The sequence below is a fragment of the Medicago sativa genome, chromosome 3 (assembly GCF_051527215.1).
Source record: "Medicago sativa cultivar Bolivia chromosome 3, Bolivia_mono, whole genome shotgun sequence".
In the NCBI taxonomy this organism is placed as follows: Eukaryota; Viridiplantae; Streptophyta; class Magnoliopsida; order Fabales; family Fabaceae; genus Medicago; species Medicago sativa.
The window spans coordinates 103,469,880-103,486,985 of record NC_140751.1 but is presented as its reverse complement, the minus strand read 5'-3'; the positions used below and the strand labels follow the sequence as shown (position 1 = coordinate 103,486,985).

Here is a 17,106-nt window from a genome sequence, read left to right as displayed (position 1 = left end):
TGTTTTACTAGTGGCAAAAGTCACTTTGCACGTTCTCCCTTTGAAGGTTGTATAATTAAAAAAAAAAATTGACCTGTTATCAATTTCACCGTTTAATAGTGTTAAGTTATCATAATAACTACGAATTTTCAAGTAATTATGATAACTGATTTTTCAAAAAAATTGAACACTACTAGTATTAACCAAACTAAACTAACAGATTGGTTTTTTATTGCAACGCGAAGCTATTGACTATTTTATATACTCTTGCAATATAAAGACACAGAAAGCCCCTCGACCACATTCATGTAAACGAGTACTATGTGATTTCTTACCAAGTACTGCCCCAGAATAAGAATGTGGCTAATCCTTTAACCGGAAATATTATGTTGACCCAAAATTAACTTGCTTTGACGAAATGTGACATGGCACATGAGGCACACTACTCACTCACCACCTAAGTTCCAGCCATATCCTCCCAAACCCACCATCTCAGGACAACTAAAGTTTCATTCAAACAGACGAAAACGTTGAAAAAACTCAGCGCCATAAATAAATACAGCAATTAGAAAATTCAAATTGACCAGAGAATGCAAAAGTTGGCATGACTCTAAAAATAATAATTATTGGTTACATTTCAAATGTCGATGTTTATTAAATAAATATTTTGTTTCCTAGAGTAGACGAGTGAAAGGTTTAAAAGTCAAGGTCAACTATGAAAAACCCTTCCAAATACCGAAACAAAGCGACAAAACAGTTACAGATGTCTCCTGAGCATTTTCCAACTAACCGGGCGGCAGGCAAGACAATGAATTAGCAGATGATTGAGAAGAAAAATATTCATGAGAATCAGCACCGAAAACAAATTCCGGAATTAACCATTTTCAGCTCTATCGTAAGCATTTGATTTATGCTTTGGTGCAAAAGTAAAGCCATCTGGAACTTTGCCAAGTAACATCTCTGATAATCGCACCTGTGTATAATAAAAAGAATCGTTTAACAGTATGGGACCAGGATATTATAATATTAGATTATAATGAAAATGTATATAAGTAATTATGAAGTGTTAATAGTCTCTTCATCATTCACATTTCCTACCAACTACATCCTGTTAAACAAAACTATTTTCTGCTGTCTTCGGATAGAGGGTTTTGCATGAATAGAGAAGAAAGGGTAAAATCTTCATTTTTTAAATGAAAAGTGAAAAATCTTTATTTCGATAAGAGAGGGTAAAATCTTAATTTTATACAAGGTTTATAAAATAAATATAATGAATAAGTGTCAGGACAATAACTTTCATGATAAATCTATCATTTTATTTCTTCCATTTTAAAAAAATTAATAGATCATATAATATTTACTTGAAAGAGAAGCTCCAAAACACACCGTTTAAATATGCTCAAGAAAACTGGAAACAAAAGGGAATTGCATACTGATAGAAACTGATATCAAAATATAAACTAATAGTAATTGTACAATATAATCCCAAGAAATTCGAGAGTCTTGGTTCTCTCCCCTCCAAGAATTCGAGAGCTTGGTCTCTCCCTACCTATCCTTTATCCCAATCCCTGAATGCCTTTCTTTTCCTCTGCATCTTATTTATAATACTAAGTCCTATAGCTGTTACATAGAAGTCTAGTAGACAGCAATTACTGCAGACAAGTAACAGTTACTTATTTATAATATTATTAAATAAACCACTAGTATCTATAACTTCTGCCCTTAGGAGTCCTATTACTAACAATACTCCCCCCCTAAAGACTCACCTTGTCCTCAAGGTGAAGGATAACATAACTGTCCACCAGGGTCCCATAACTTGAAGTAGAGTGACAGAGCAAGGTGTGAAACATGATAATTAATGCATGCATCAGACACTCTCTTTTGGGGAGGAATTTTCGGCAGCAGTAGGCATAGTGCCAGTTCGATCAAACCAGAGGATAATCCACTCTTCACCACAAACACATCTGGATCTGGCGGCTTTGGCAACGGTGGAGGTAGGCCGCCAAACTCGAGTGAAACCCATCCCTCTCCGATAATTTTTCTAGGCAATTTCGCCCTCGATTCGAACACACTACTCATACCATGTTCATAAAAGAGTCTGTCGATACCAAGAAATTTGCACAGATCTGTTTTGGTCTCTTGTTGCTTTTCCACAATGATGACATTCATGGAGGAATTTTCTGCATCCATTTCTTCTGCATTCTCTACCTTTTCCTCTTCTGCTGTCTGAATGAGTTCAGAATTTCCTTGATCAGTTTCTTCTGATTGAAGGCTGAATGTGTGAGGCGTCGACGACTCCCATTCCAATCCAGATTCCTCTTCTTCATCCGATATAGGTAGAAGGTCTCTATACTCTGGCTTAAAATGCCAAATGAATGCAACGTGAAACGCTCGCCAACTCGCATGTGGATGGCATCGACTCCACCACTGCCACCATACGAGAGCACGGTTTCGCAAGGCTTTCACCGCCTCCAGCAACTTCTCACCCTCCTGTGTTCCCACGACATCAAAATGTTTCTCAATACAAATCAACCACCAATAAGCGTCACCGCTGCCGTCAAATTGTGGCATGTCCATTTCCCCCCTACTGTGAATTTCTTTCCCTGGATCAGAACTGCTCTGATACCAGTGATAGAAACTGATATCAAAATATAAACTAATAGTAATTGTACAATATAATCCCAAGAAATTCGAGAGTCTTGGTTCTCTCCCCTCCAAGAATTCGAGAGCTTGGTCTCTCCCTACCTATCCTTTATCCCAATCCCTGAATGCCTTTCTTTTCCTCTGCATCTTATTTATAATACTAAGTCCTATAGCTGTTACATAGAAGTCTAGTAGACAGCAATTACTGCAGACAAGTAACAGTTACTTATTTATAATATTATTAAATAAACCACTAGTATTTATAACTTATGCCCTTAGGAGTCCTATATCTAACACATACCCAGTCAGCTGCAGAGTCGGAGGCCATCAGTGTCTCAAGGTCATCCCGCCCATAGTAAGATGGTGGACGCCAATTTATTCGTTGTGGAACCACATCCAAAAGACCAACAGGTATGTACCTACAAGTGTAGCTAAGCCATTCCAACAAGAACCGCCTGGTAGTCTCCACCCCTAAAACACAGCATATAATATATGAATTACACAACAGTAAAAAAACAAGATAGAAAAGAAGTTGTTTCATGTTGTTTTTTTCTAGCAAATGGTTATAGACTACATGTAAAAGATTGAAGGTATATTTTCATGTGAGCAAACTCAGCCCTCTTACAAGATACTCCCACAAATTATATGCTCTTAGTCCAAGAGACCCCTTATACACTCATCAATGTTTCATATTCTTTGGAAAAAGAGAAAAAGATATGAACCAAATTTGTTGCATCTACATAAGGACCGTTCATTCTTGGCATAAGACAGGTACAATTAACAACTGTTTAGTGTTTGTTTTGAGGTAACTACTGTAGCTATTTTTTCTAATAATTTAACGACAGCAAGAGTTAAACTATTAAATTATGAATATAATAAAGCTACTCCATCAGCACCAATAAAATATACCTTTTGTATCTGAACCCCAATGTTGAAGACCAAAATGCACAAAATCTTTGAAAATATTTAATCGCTCGCCAGAACTGATGTCCCAATGTCGCTGTTCCTTTATCTCTGTAAATATCCAGGGCTGCACACAGCAGTCATAAGTTTAGACGATTCAAAAATAAATAAATATCTACACCATGCAACAATATTGCTCCTGATGAAGACAACTAGCATTAGATATAATACTCAACAACAAACTCCATAAAATGAGATCGAGACAAGGCAATAATACTAACTTTAATAAGTGCACCACGGGCAATCAAGCATGTGGCAAGTTCAGGGCATTCAGTTTTGTGGTTGTTCCAGTCTACAAATGAAAAAACATCTCCATTCCCCACTACTTGCAAATTATTAGGGGCTTTCCTGGTACACTGATATACGTAATCCCAGTCAGCAGGCTTGCTATAGCGTTGTTGCCGTGACCTGCCATGTATTGTCACTGCACTAGCTCCCCAAGAGCTAAAGTTTGCTATCAGAGAGTCGATACGATTCCTCCCTTCAAAATACGCTGTCCGTACCTAGTGCAATAGATGAATGGGTCATACATATCTTAAGCAAACATATTGCGGAAATTCAAAAGCATAACAAGATTTTTTTTGTCCTGGAAAACGTAAAAGGACTTGGTCTAGCGTGAAGAAAGTTCAAAGTTCCAGAACATAGGAAGCTATCAAGATGCTAAATGGAATCCGATACAAATTTCATTGTGTCCTATTGTTGCATTTAGCATGGAAAATACCTTTATAGTTACTGGAATATCGACTGTGCCTGAAGCTACTTCTACAACACTTTTCATGCGCATTGGTTTTGTAAGAAGAGCTGATCCAGCACCCTTATTCACAACAATGTCAATAGGGCAACCCATGTTTATATCAATGAAATCTACTGTACATTCCTTTTCTATTAGTTCAACAGCTCGCCCTACAGTATCTGGATGTGCCCCACAGATTTGTACACCAAATAAATCTTCAGATGAATGGCGTCTCAGCAATGCCCATTCTGAAGCTTGACCCTATTACAAAAGCAAAATTATGACAATTGAAATGTCAAATAGATTGTTCAAATGTTGAGAAAATGCAAAAGAAAAGAAAAGATGAGGTTAGAGTTGTGCAGAACAAAACAAAGAGGATGGGAGAAGGAAAAATATCAAGTTCCAGTCCCAGCAGAGTTTTGAAAAATTTTATTACTAAATTATTGGTTCCTATATTAAGGTTTCAACGTTCAAACCTATGGAGGATATACTATCTCACTTGATAAATTCATTTTAGGGGAAAAAAGATAAATACCAAACTATGTGGGAATTGCCTGAAATTGGTATCAAAATATACTGATGTTTATTAGATCATCCCTATATACATCATACTCAGGATTATAAAGAGAACTAGAAGAAAATTCATATATGTACCTCCAAAAGATTTGTGCACATTGCCATTTCACCGCATGTTATTTCAGCTCCTAATACTTTGCAAACTCTCCGGAAAGGGAGATTTCCAACAGTGGTCAAGGGTGCAAGATACAACTTCTCCCTGAAATCAATAAGCTTCTTTTCACGTGAGTGTGACTTCAAGCTTAGATCAGTTTCTGGGGTTATAACTTCAGTTCCTGCCTCTGATTCAGATCTTATGCAGCTTCCGTCCACAATTTGGTCATCAACACTCACACCTGTTTCAGCAATATGAAGCTAAGTTCAACTAGAATTGAATGCAAAGGAATATTAAACATTGAAAAAATATTAACCATAGACTATAAGCACTAAAGTAAAAGATGATTTTATGACCTTCATTTTCCGTCTCCTCATCTTCACAATTTTCTGCGGTTTTTCTTTTCTTTTGGGGACAAGGTATATCAGGTTCAAGTTCTCTTTTAATGCCATCATCATCTTTTATAACATCTACAGAGCGTTCTAACTTAGAATCTGAGTCAGCAGGAACCCCACAAGAGCCGTCATCATCAGACTGATGGCGTTTGTCACCATCGTCTTTGTTTTCCAAGTCAGATGTAACCGCACAAGAACCATTGTCATCAGACCAAACACATTTATCACCACCATCTTTGTTTTTGACGGCATTCCCTTTTGACTTATTCTGAATAATGATCGATTCAAATGTGGAATGAAGAAATTAAAACTGAGTTCTTAAAGGAACTGACATATACATCAAGACCATATTAAAATTAAAAACACACACACAGTTGATGAAATTTGAGCAATGATAATAAAGGAACACTGACAAAGGCGTTTTAAACTTGAATCTCAGTACAGTAATAATAAATTAAGAAAGAAAAACCAGTAGCATAATGATGAATAATTACAAGCGCATTGGCATCTTTCTAGTGTACTACTATGTAGGCAGCAAACGTTTATGTTATGTAGCACCGACACTTCTTTACATCAAAGGCATGTCCGGTGCCCGAAACGCTGACACGACAATGGCATGTGTAGTTACATTCATATAATTCATTTTCTTAAATTATTACCACTATCGACATGTCTGTGTTTCATAGCAATTATGAATTCGGTGAGGAAAATGAGAGGCATAACATGAACAACAACGGGAAAAAGAATAAGTAACATACCAAGAGACCAAGAGTTTTGAGTTTGGCATCAGTTTTGGGGAAAGTCATCTTATTTTTCCATAAAAGCTTCTGAACATCTTTGCTAAAACCATTAACTTCACACCTTTCCTTCAATCCGTTAGAAGATAAAGGCTTACCCTCTTGATGTGTATTTAAAAATCTACAGGATAACCCATAAGGGCAAGCCCCTTCAGATTTCAGAAAAGGACATTCACCCTCCAAATCAGCCAATTTCTGCACTCATCATCGAAACCAAAAACCCCCCTTGTAAATTAATAAACAATTGAGATTTGAGAATGCAGTAATAAGTAATAACTACCTGTTCCTTGAATGCTTGAATATCATGGCTGAAACGACAGTTTTCTTGATAAGGACAGGAATTAACATCACCTGACTTGGCAATGTTTGGACAAAGGTTTTTTGTTGATTTTTTATCCTGCAGAATACATACAGAGTGACATTGTTCATAATAATAAGTTGTCTAATATAAGCTATTTATATAGAAAAGAAGGGTACCTACCTGAAGACGTTCACGTTTGAGTTGGCGTTTAGATTTCTTCTCCTTGGCGAGAACGGGAGGTTTGTCGTTAGGAGCAGAGGAAGTAGTTCGATCGGGAGGAGGACGAATGAAGTCCTTCTTAACAGGAGCTATGCATCTTGCGATCAGTTGTTCGATGGTTTGATGAATCACTAAAGTACTTCCCTTCCCAGAATCATCCTCGCCACCCTCCATTTTCGCTCTCTAAATGAAAACCAAGCAAGAGTAGGGTTTTAAGCTTTTAATTAATCCATTTTTATATAATTTAAAAATGACAAAATTTCTTTTAATGTTTAATTAATCTTTTTGGGTTTAATTAATATTTTATGGATATATCATAAAATTCATATAATTACTTTTCTAATTATTATGATTTTTTTTGTATGAAGTGAAAATTAAGATCTAAATTATCTTAGTTTTAGTTCAAACGATTTGAGCTAATGAATATTTAGAGATTGTGTCTTTGTTAAAGATGTTTGGGTTAATATTTTTGGTATTGATTTGACTAGAAAGTTTTGAGTAATTATTCCCCTTTATGTGGATATAATATGATCAAATGATATTGAAAAAGGCTCAAAGGCCTCAAATGTTTAGAGTGGTGGTCGAGAAAATTTATTTAGTATTCTATAAATGAGTTTGTGTTTTACAATGTTGATCATTCGATCATTATAATGATGAGTACAATTTAATGGAAAGATTATTATGTTATATCAAAGTTTGGATCACGAGATTCAAACGAATATGTTTTCAACAAAAAAAATGATAGTTAATGGTTTTGTGCAATTAAATGGAGATGATTCTATTATCAATCATAAGACTTTGGCGGATTGTGATGGTGGTTTTTGTATGGTTTTTTTTTTTAGTGAACTTAGATACTTGCACAACTACAATGTGCTATTTTGCAAGAGATTATTTCATTGAAGGATAATTATATAGTGTTAAAGTCGAATCAGATTCTTTAACTGCAGTTCCCTGATTTGTAATGGGTTTAGTCATCCAACGTGTTTTGAAATATCTTAATCAATAAATTACGAGTTCCAACTTCTCCCGTGTCAAAAACTTGGCGTATAGGCATAATTCTCCACACCCAAAAAAAAAGAGGAAAAACACGCGAAAGTAGTAAAAATAGGGGGTATATTTAAAAGACGAGGAGTTGTATATTTATTTAATAATGGCCCAATAACGGGCCTAGCCCATATAATTTCCACTGTATAGTGCGCGTGAACCAAAGCGAGAGGAGCAAGCAAACAGCAAAGAAGAAGAAGAAGAAGAAGAAGAAGAAAATTGTGTATGGCGAGTGGTGGCGCTAGTGTGATGCAGCGGTGCACCGTAGCTGCACGGTGGTTGATAAGAGGAGCGTCGTCGGAGACGCCTTGTGCTTCTTCTGCCGGCGTAACAGCTGCTCCGATAGTGTGCGGACGCGGTGATAAAAAGACAAAGAAAGGGAAAAGATTCAAGGGCTCGTATGGGAAATCTCGTCCGAAGAGAGAACAAATGATCGAACGAATCAAAGATAAGGTTGAAGTTCCCAGGTCTACTCCTTGGCCTCTTCCTTTCAAGCTCATTTGATTTCATTTCATTCCCATTTTTAGGGTTTTCTCGTCTGAACAATCCATGTACTTTCATTGCCATTTTCTATTTCAATAGAAAATTTTATTTTGATGCATTATATTATGTTGGTTGCTCATTGTAATTCCACAGTGTTGTGTTTGGGTTTTATCAATCATTACAAACAAATTAATAAATTTGCTGTGCAATATTGTTGTTTATGCTAATAGATTAATCATTTCACTCTCACAGACACTTGTATAGAAAAATATCGTAAATATGAAAAGTAAAGCCCTCTAATTCACTTCAAATACTTAATCAGATTGATTTAAAATCAAAATCCATAAGGTTGAAACCAACTTGTAAGTCACAAATTTAAGAGCCCCACAAACATTACTAGCATTTCTAGAAAATAGTTTGAGAATACTACTAACGGAACCACTCACAAAACAAATAAAGTCTTGCAAATTTTCCAAAATGGGCATGCTATTTTACTGGGATTCGTTTTTTAGAAATTGTTCATAGATATATAGGACACACAGATTCATGGACACAGTCCTTACTCAAAGTTAGTGAGGGGGTCATTCTTGGTTGATCTGGTTCCACTCACAAATACAGATTGTTTGGAATGTGCACTGCAGCATCTGCAGAGAAATTAGAGTGCATAACTACTTCTCTTGGTTATGGAGGAATTTCGATAAAAGAAGTGGACAGTTCTTGTATAAAATGCTAAGCTGAGTACTGCTACTTCATTTTGTTGTGAAATTCTACCTTGATTAATTCCCTTATCCGTAAACATTGTGAGGGCAAGCTGTCAAATGCTGCCACACACACATAACATACTTGTTAACCAAGCCATTTGCGCATGGATGTTTTGTGGTAAAATGTGATTCACACTTTTGTTCGACCTTAAGAAAGAGAGGAAAACAACATTCATATTGTGTTGTTGAATTGAAGGTTCAGATTGGCACCCCAACCTTAGTCTTCAATTTAGCTTATACCAAATAAATGAGGTTTTTTAACCCTTATTTTTCAGCTCGTACGACTGATCAAAGTTTGGATGTAATAATTTGCCATAAATCATTAACGAATCAATCCACTCTATAAGTTGTAGCTTCTCTCTCACTCACTCTCTATCTTTCACACACTCAAACATGAGACATATCAAGTATCATGCGAAACACATGCATGTATACAAGAACTGATTAATCAAGGATTAGGATATATCCATGTATACAAGTATCAAGTATCATGAAATTCTACCTTGATTAATTCCCTTATCCATGTGCGATGGCCATTTATTTGAAAGATTATTATTAAAGAACTCGAACAGTGAAAAAGATGCTACAATCAACATTGTATTATAGGTTTTCTTGTGAAAGAGTTGTGACAAATGCTAGTGGTTGTCATCAGGGCATTGCTTAACAAGTCAAGAATAAACAAGTTTTTATAAGTGTTGTTTTTGTTACATTGAGAAGAGATATACTTAAATTATCAACGACAAATTATCTTGTTGGGAAACTTAAAACAATGACCTTAAAACATTTGTTGGCAAGACTCAAGTATTATTCTAGATGTCATTAATTGTTTGCATTAAAATTTAATAGCAACAACCTTGTTTTTCTGTGAAAGTCGGTATAACATAACAATTGTGGTGCATGAGTTGCATTAAGCACAACCCTTGGTGCTTTTGAAGGCAAATTTTCACTCATGGCTTGTAGAATTAACATCTAACTGTGTTGAATAAGTAAAAGAAATAAATAATCTGTGTTCAGAAGGTGAAAAAGTATAGAGCATAAATGTGTATATGCAAGTGCTAGAGTCTGATCTACTGCTTCAACACATAATTAAAACAGCGAAGGCCTGTTTGCAGGCTTTTAGTGGTTCCAGGTTAAACTAGACACAGGAATCAACTTTCACTTTCAGGTCGATACGCTTATGAAGATTTAGATCAGTTTCAGCTGGGTATTGTAGCTCATCTGACAACCCAAGAAACAAGTCTGCAATTATGGGTAGTCCTACAGCCAGAAGCAAGAAACCAACAAGCATAATCAATACTCCGACATGTGAAATCCATTGGCCGTATAGTTGGTGTCGCGGCTCAGTTGCAGCTTGATATCCATTGTGGATGGTCCACAACAGCAAGGCCATAGCAATTAGAGCTCCAATTATGCGCAATGATGCTGAACGGGAGCTGGGAATGGTGGTGTTTGACTGCGTCGTCATCTAGGTTACTTCAGCATGCAAGTGTAGTAAGAATCCTATCGAGACTCCCTGATTGGTATGTGGAATATCAGAAATTGTATAAGACCGAATAAAACCACAAAAAAACAAAGGGATGAATTTATTTTTTATGTAGAGGAGCTTAGTGAAATAAGAATTTGATTCAAATTAAATTAGGAACCTATCTATTTGCAGCAAAAAAAAAAAAAAAGACTTGAACACCCAACAATGACGGACTCTTCTAGATACCGAGTATGCAAACGACACTTTTACTCCATAGGATACATCATAACTCACTTTCAGCTTAGAACAAAGCCGGATCTGCCTTGTATATTTTTGGTTATATTTGAAACTAGCGTTTACACTAACACCTTTATTGTTTATAAAATTACGCCAACATTTGGTTAATTTCTTAAATTAATATAGATACCAGTACTAGTTTAATATGACATGGATATCATAGGAAATGGGGGATGAAGTCCTTTTTTGCAGCGTATTTCGCATGCTTAACCAAACAATTCAGAAAACTCGGAGCATGGACAAATTCAAATTGCATTAGGTGACTGTTTCAAAACTTAATTGAAGGAAACAAAAAAATAAAAAGTGAAAATATTAAAATGGGCTGAATCTATATTGTACAAGATACTTTTCTCCCTCAAACAAATTTTTTCTACCATTTGATCAATACGTGATCTAATTGTGTTATTTATTGGTACAATTTTGAAAACAAAGTCTATAACTCATTTTGTCAAACCAAAAAAAAAAAAGTTCTATACCTCATGCACGGTAACCTATAAAAAGTTCCACACCCTTGTTGGAGATGTTTGATAAATTGGATGCAACAAGGGTGAGATAATAATATACATGAACATTCAGACGAAATAGTGATATAAATAATGTTATCAACATATTCTTCAACACACTCTTTACCTAGTTATAATTCATATGATACCACAAAATTTATAAGGGATCCACCTGGTTAGCTGATATCCATATGAAAAATAACCAATAAAAAAAAAGTGTTCCAAAGTGTATGTTAGACAATGTGTTCTTATCACTCTTCAATTTTCTTGTCCAAAATATTCACTTCTACAAATTAATTTACTCGTAATACATTAGCAACACTCCTGAAATCAAATTCCTAAGGGTGTTTTTGTTTGAAGTGTACCAAATTTATTCCTTGGAATAACATTCCTTGGAATATAAAGATAGGAATAAAATTCCAAGGTATTTAGAAAAAAGATGTTTGGTTAACATTATAATATTCCAAGGAACCTTAAAAATAAGGAATATAATAGGTAATTACACATAATTTTATTCCCACCTCGATGGGGACTTTATTCCCACCATTTTCTTTGGGAAAACTTTTCTATTCCCAGGAACATTTTATACCCGGGAATAAAATTTAGTAAACTTGTAACAAACATAGGCATATGCATTTTTATGATTTTATTCCCAGGAATTTACAAATATAACTTGAAACAAATACACCCTAAAAATTAGAAGGAAAAAACATTTGGTGCAAAACTCTGAAATCATGCAATCAACACTCATATTTTGGGCAAATAACCGATAAAGTTTATGGTAAATCCACACTAACTTGATCCTGTGGTGATGACCGATAGTAATATAGATTGGGTCAACAAGTCATAAGACATGATGCATTTTAAAATTTTAATACAACTAAATTTCATAATTACAAAATTCAGCACCTGAACAAAATTAAAATACTTACAGCTTCTACAGTGAAGTCTTAAACTACCTCAACAAAAAAAAAAAAAAAACAATTTTATTTGAACATGACGGATTTTAAATCATAAATCAATCATTCGAATCAAACTACTTCTAGATTCGCTCTGGAGCCAGAATTTTATTCACATATCTGATTTCTCAATTTTCATGTATTACTTATCACTACGCTCCCCAAATCTCGTAGGTAGTAAAGCAACTCTCATCAACTATCGTAAATCGATGGCGTTGTAGTGTAGCTCAATTGTTACCATATGGTTGCAGGAAATTTAAGAGATCATGATTAAGAATTTACAGACAATTTATGGAATAAGTTTTGTTTATTAAAACTCCCAACATGCATTAACAAGTACCAATGAAAGGCTTAAGACATAAAATGTTACAAGAACCAACTGGTTCAGAAGCGATTAAATATTTTCGACATCATAACTGTTCAATTTTTATCACATACGAGTAAAAGAAGGTGATTTAATCCACAATCTAGTAATAATACAAAACAATTTGATTGCAAATCTTTATTAATTGCAAGGGGCATAAGGAAATCAAAGGTTTCAGTTATTGTCTTCACGGCCATAATCATAAATTATCTCAATCTGCACCCAGAACATAATAAACAAATTCAGTCAGAAAGAAGCACATTCCAGAGCAACATATATTGAAACAAATACAAGGTTCATAACAAACAGAAAAATAAAAATAAAAAAATGAGGAGCACGATAGAAACCGGCATACAACAAGGACAACGGCCTTACTCACAAACGGAGAATGGAACTCCTATTCTTTTCTATGTCCATCAGTTGTTATCATATTTTATGAAAATATCCTATCTGATAAATAATGGAAAACATCAAATGACGTTATTATTGATCTATGCAAGACCTTGATATTCGTTCGGTATACAAGGGGTGGTGGTAAATGGTTTCATAAGAGGACCCTGGAGAGCGTGATAAAAGCCTAGCAATAGGAACTTGTCACATAAATGAAGTAAATTTCTAAAAGGGTGATAAAGTGTTATGGTGGATTAGTACTTGAAAATCATTTAAAACTACAAAAACGATTGATGTTGCTTCTCTTAAGTAAAAGGCTTGTGATTTCTAAAAGGCTTGTGATATTACTTGTCCTCACAAATGAAACGATGACCCAATCGGGTCTGTTCGACAAAAAACATAAAAAAATAAATATTAGAGCTCAAAACTCAACCTATGTTTTCTTTTGTTTTTGTCGAATCAACACCGATCAGTCACTGTCTCAGTCATAAGGACATGGAGGACACTGAACTTCTACTAAAAGGTGGCGACGTTAGTCGTCGTCAAATTTTTGAAAGATTTTCAAGCAGGTCCACCATATACCACATGAGATGCTCCCCCACCCTATTAACTGCCTTGTGGTATTCAGAAGGAAATACGTAAAGTAAGAAGAAATACTCCAAGCCAAGGTCAAATCCTGTGGGCCAATGCCTATAAGCTTAAACTGAACTGGAAACACACGCCCTCTGAACTACAATGTATAACAAATTTGTTCTCTCATTCTTGCCAACAAACTTTCCTCTCATTTGTAATCTACAATATAATCCCTACCCTCACCAGGCCCCTTAACCATAACAAGGAACACATCAATACAATCGGCATGAAAAGCTGCAATTTCCTCAAGTTAGAAGGGTGAAAACTGATTACAGAAGCCTGTCTTCCTCTTCCTAGTTGCCTCCTAGACATTAGCAGCCAATTATCAATAGGTTTATCTGTTGACTGCTGGCCCTCTAGACTAGTTGGTAATGTTATAGGATCAGGTATTTTAATAACTGGAGTTTACCTCCCTTGCCAAGTCCTGATATTTGTAAAACCTGCTGCATGGCAGTAGGGTGGTGCTTATTATTACCCATGTGAATTTCCTTGAGCATGACAATACAGGCCTCTTGACTGAGGCCCTTGAACTTCAAGATGCAATCTGTTTTGGTTTCAACCAAGGTCCCCAGGACGGTAAAAGTACCCAAATTCAGCAGCGCTAACATCCACCCCTTGAGTGTAGCTTCCATCATTCCTCTCCAGACCATTCCTTTGCTTGTTTAAATGTCAGCCAAAACCCGTGAGTCAACCCAATTCACTAGTGGATTGACTTAATGCCTCACATTTTCCAATGTTATTTTGAACCAACTCATTAAACAGTAGGCCAAAGCGATTTATGCAGGGTTGATACAGGTGGCCTCACTTTCTCCCTTTTTTTAATCTTAAAAATAATTTTTTATAAAATAAAAAATACAATGCATGATGGGTCACACTGGGTTGGTTCATTCTGACACCTCTAGGTTGTAATGCGTTTTTTAATGCACAGCCTGATGATAAACTCTCCCAAAATATGTTTTGTCCTTTCCCAATATGACTCGTATGCATAGGATTCCACTTTTGCTCAACGGGTTTAAATCTACTTGGTTCACCATTCCTATTCAAGGAGTAGTAGTGGCATGGGTCAGCAACTCGGCATGTTTGTGTTGCTGTTGGAATGCCTCTCGCACCTGAGCATGCAGGTCTGAGAAGGACTTAGTGATCCCGCAACAATTGCTATCAAGGAGCTAAGTTTGGCCGAATGAACATTCAACTGACTGATCTAATGCACTAGAGAACCAATTCGTTGTGAAGCCGGTCAGGTTTACACACTAAATTCTCCCTCTCCTAAGCTCTCAACAAAAGTAGAGCTGAATGCACATTAAGTGCAATGAGACCAACTGTCCCCACAATTTATTTTATTTTTTAATTTGAGCATACTTAATATGTGTCATCTTTATAAGACCATTTTTCTGAATTGTGATGTGTCATGTGAACACCCCTGTGTATTATTGAGAAGAAAATATTGAAAGTAAGAGCAAATAGGTAAACTCCACGGGCCCTGGCTATAAGTTGAAACTGAAATGGAAATACACATGACGCATTCTCTCCTTCTGAACAACCCTCCATAACAAATTGGTTCTCTGTTTCCTCCAACAAACTTTCCCACCCACTTTTTATTTACAGGGTAGTCTCTCCCTTATCAGATCCTTTTTTATAACTACAATCTCATCAATTTCATAGCCTTCTTCATTTTCATTGTTAGATATGACAACCTGAGACCTTAGTTTTACTGTTTCAAACATAACATGGTTTGTTCAAAAATTAATATTGATCTATTATCCTCTAATTGGGATCATTGGAGAGAGAAAATTAAGGGGATCATTATTCTAACTTCTAATACGCATGTTTAATGTATAATTTCAAAGGGGAATGGGGCACACTTATTCCTGGCTATATGGAAATTAGGTTAGTCACTTAACTAAACAATCACAGAAAAGTTTGGTGCATTTCAAGAGACTTTAAAGTGCACAAAAAAAGCAGATATTTGGACCATTTTATGTGATAGTCTCACATGATAGGGTCATCAGATGAGATATATCAACACAATGGTCTTAGCAAGGGAAAATTGTGGTACTATATGCAGGTGTTAGCATCTTGCAGAGGACATCATGTATATCTCTCTCATCTAAAGAACTTGTCTTACACACATATACATGTCTATGTATGCATCATATGATATAAGTATGAACTAAGTGGGCCAAATAAAAAGGAAAAAATAAAGAAAGCATATAACCATAATAACTTACCCCTTGAGGTGGAGCTGGGTTGCGAGTAAACTTGGAACCACCAGGAGCCCATGGAACTATTATACAGCAGAATTTAGAACAAAAAAAGCCAGTATCAGAACCGGATAAAATAACAAAGCAGGAAAGAGATGGAGGAACGGGTAAAATTTTACTAACATGGTAAAGCAATGGAGAAAATCAACCTCAAGAGTAGAAAAACTAAAGAAAGGGTAATACATTGTGAGTGTGCCTATGTATGCACCCAAACGAAGGCAGATTGTAGCGGAGGTAAATGAAATGTTTCAAACTGTTTGTAAGTTATATACTAGTTGAATAACAGCGGCAAACACAGGTACTTATTACTTACTGTGAACATTTCACATAATCTTATTATGACAGTCCCCTCAATCAACAAAGTAAAATTAATATGTATGTATATGATTTGTTGTTGTTATACCTATATAAGGATCAGGATGACGCCACTTATTGTAGCTAGCTTCAGCATCCGCTATCAACCTATCAATGGTATCAAGATCTTCCTGTAAATTACAATCACAAAATTAATTAAATTAGGGTGAGTGAAAGTGCAATTGCAAGATGCGATGATGATGATGATGATCTGAAACGAACCACGTGTTTGTTTTGCTCGAACCTATCGCGGAGGTTTGAAGCCTGAAAAGTGGATGGAATGAGAGAAAATGTTATGAATTGAATGAAATTGGGGAAATGAAAGAACGAGAAAGAGGGAAAGGGAATACGTCGTCGTAGAAGAGGTGACGATGTACGGCCCAGTTGAGTGTGTCTTTAAGAGCACGGCGATACAGAATCCGAACCTTCTCCCTCTGCGCCGCGCGCCGAGCAACGTAAGCTGCCGTCGATGTTAAGCTCATTTCTCTTTTCTCAATCTCTCCCCTTTTTCCTTTTTCACTTACTCTCAACTATCATTTCATTATTACAACAACCAGACCAGACAAGAGAAGAGCCAGCTACTCTACTACACGGCGTCGTATCATCATTGGGCTTTTTGGGCTACTTTTTACTTCGCCAGGCCCGATTCATTGCTTTTTAATACTTCACTATTTGCTGGAATTTTACGTTATACCCCTACATTTATACTCTTATCTCAACTACATCTTGTTTAAACTGCCTATATCTTACTCTTCAGCATAAAGTTAAAACACCAATTTTTTTTCTTCAAAAGCTGTCGGTTCATCCTGCTAGGAAACACATTCTAAGTTTTTCAAGTAGTGCAAAGAATCAAATCAGACTTTCATGTCCAAAATTTCATGATTTCGTCATG

At 35.8% G+C, this 17,106-nt stretch overlaps 4 protein-coding genes across 4 annotated transcripts; 1 reads left to right on the top strand and 3 right to left on the bottom strand.

Moving 5' to 3' along the window:
- Positions 1-558: 558 nt before the first annotated feature.
- Positions 559-6,906, bottom strand: LOC146943219 (FMN-linked oxidoreductases superfamily protein). Its single transcript, XM_085757318.1, has 10 exons — positions 6,662-6,906; positions 6,461-6,577; positions 6,142-6,375; positions 5,345-5,651; positions 4,973-5,229; positions 4,307-4,579; positions 3,807-4,088; positions 3,532-3,652; positions 2,924-3,093; positions 559-952 (listed from the first exon to the last, which is right to left on the bottom strand). Exons 1-10 carry the CDS (start codon positions 6,872-6,874, stop codon positions 854-856), a joined length of 2,073 nt encoding a protein of 690 aa, XP_085613444.1. The 5' UTR covers positions 6,875-6,906; the 3' UTR covers positions 559-853.
- Positions 1,389-2,828, bottom strand: LOC146943220 (uncharacterized). Its single transcript, XM_085757319.1, has one exon. It carries the CDS (start codon positions 2,554-2,556, stop codon positions 1,753-1,755), a length of 804 nt encoding a protein of 267 aa, XP_085613445.1. The 5' UTR covers positions 2,557-2,828; the 3' UTR covers positions 1,389-1,752.
- Positions 6,907-7,903: 997 nt separating the features above from the next.
- On the top strand, positions 7,904-8,448 carry LOC146943218 (30S ribosomal protein S31). The gene has a single exon (XM_085757317.1). The coding sequence runs from the start codon at positions 7,970-7,972 to the stop codon at positions 8,246-8,248; it is 279 nt and encodes a 92-aa protein (XP_085613443.1). The 5' UTR covers positions 7,904-7,969; the 3' UTR covers positions 8,249-8,448.
- Positions 8,449-12,500: 4,052 nt separating this feature from the next.
- On the bottom strand, positions 12,501-16,732 carry CIB22 (LYR family of Fe/S cluster biogenesis protein). The gene is made up of 5 exons (XM_085757316.1): positions 16,565-16,732; positions 16,437-16,478; positions 16,264-16,345; positions 15,828-15,883; positions 12,501-12,792 (listed from the first exon to the last, which is right to left on the bottom strand). Exons 1-5 carry the CDS (start codon positions 16,694-16,696, stop codon positions 12,751-12,753), a joined length of 354 nt encoding a protein of 117 aa, XP_085613442.1. The 5' UTR covers positions 16,697-16,732; the 3' UTR covers positions 12,501-12,750.
- Positions 16,733-17,106: the final 374 nt, after the last annotated feature.

Coding starts and splice junctions, on each gene's coding strand:
- LOC146943220 (XM_085757319.1), bottom strand. CDS start 2,556: ATGGACATGCCACAATTTGACGGCAGCGGTGACGCTTATTGGTGGTTG.
- LOC146943218 (XM_085757317.1), top strand. CDS start 7,970: ATGGCGAGTGGTGGCGCTAGTGTGATGCAGCGGTGCACCGTAGCTGCA.
- CIB22 (XM_085757316.1), bottom strand. CDS start 16,696: ATGAGCTTAACATCGACGGCAGCTTACGTTGCTCGGCGCGCGGCGCAG. Junction 16,346..16,436: donor TCGAGCAAAACAAACACGTG/GTTCGTTTCAGA, acceptor TGTAATTTACAG/GAAGATCTTGATACCATTGA. Junction 12,793..15,827: donor ACCCAGCTCCACCTCAAGGG/GTAAGTTATTAT, acceptor TTCTGGGTGCAG/ATTGAGATAATTTATGATTA.
- LOC146943219 (XM_085757318.1), bottom strand. CDS start 6,874: ATGGAGGGTGGCGAGGATGATTCTGGGAAGGGAAGTACTTTAGTGATT. Junction 6,578..6,661: donor TCAAACGTGAACGTCTTCAG/GTAGGTACCCTT, acceptor TGTATTCTGCAG/GATAAAAAATCAACAAAAAA. Junction 3,094..3,531: donor TTGGGGTTCAGATACAAAAG/GTATATTTTATT, acceptor GCTGTGTTTTAG/GGGTGGAGACTACCAGGCGG.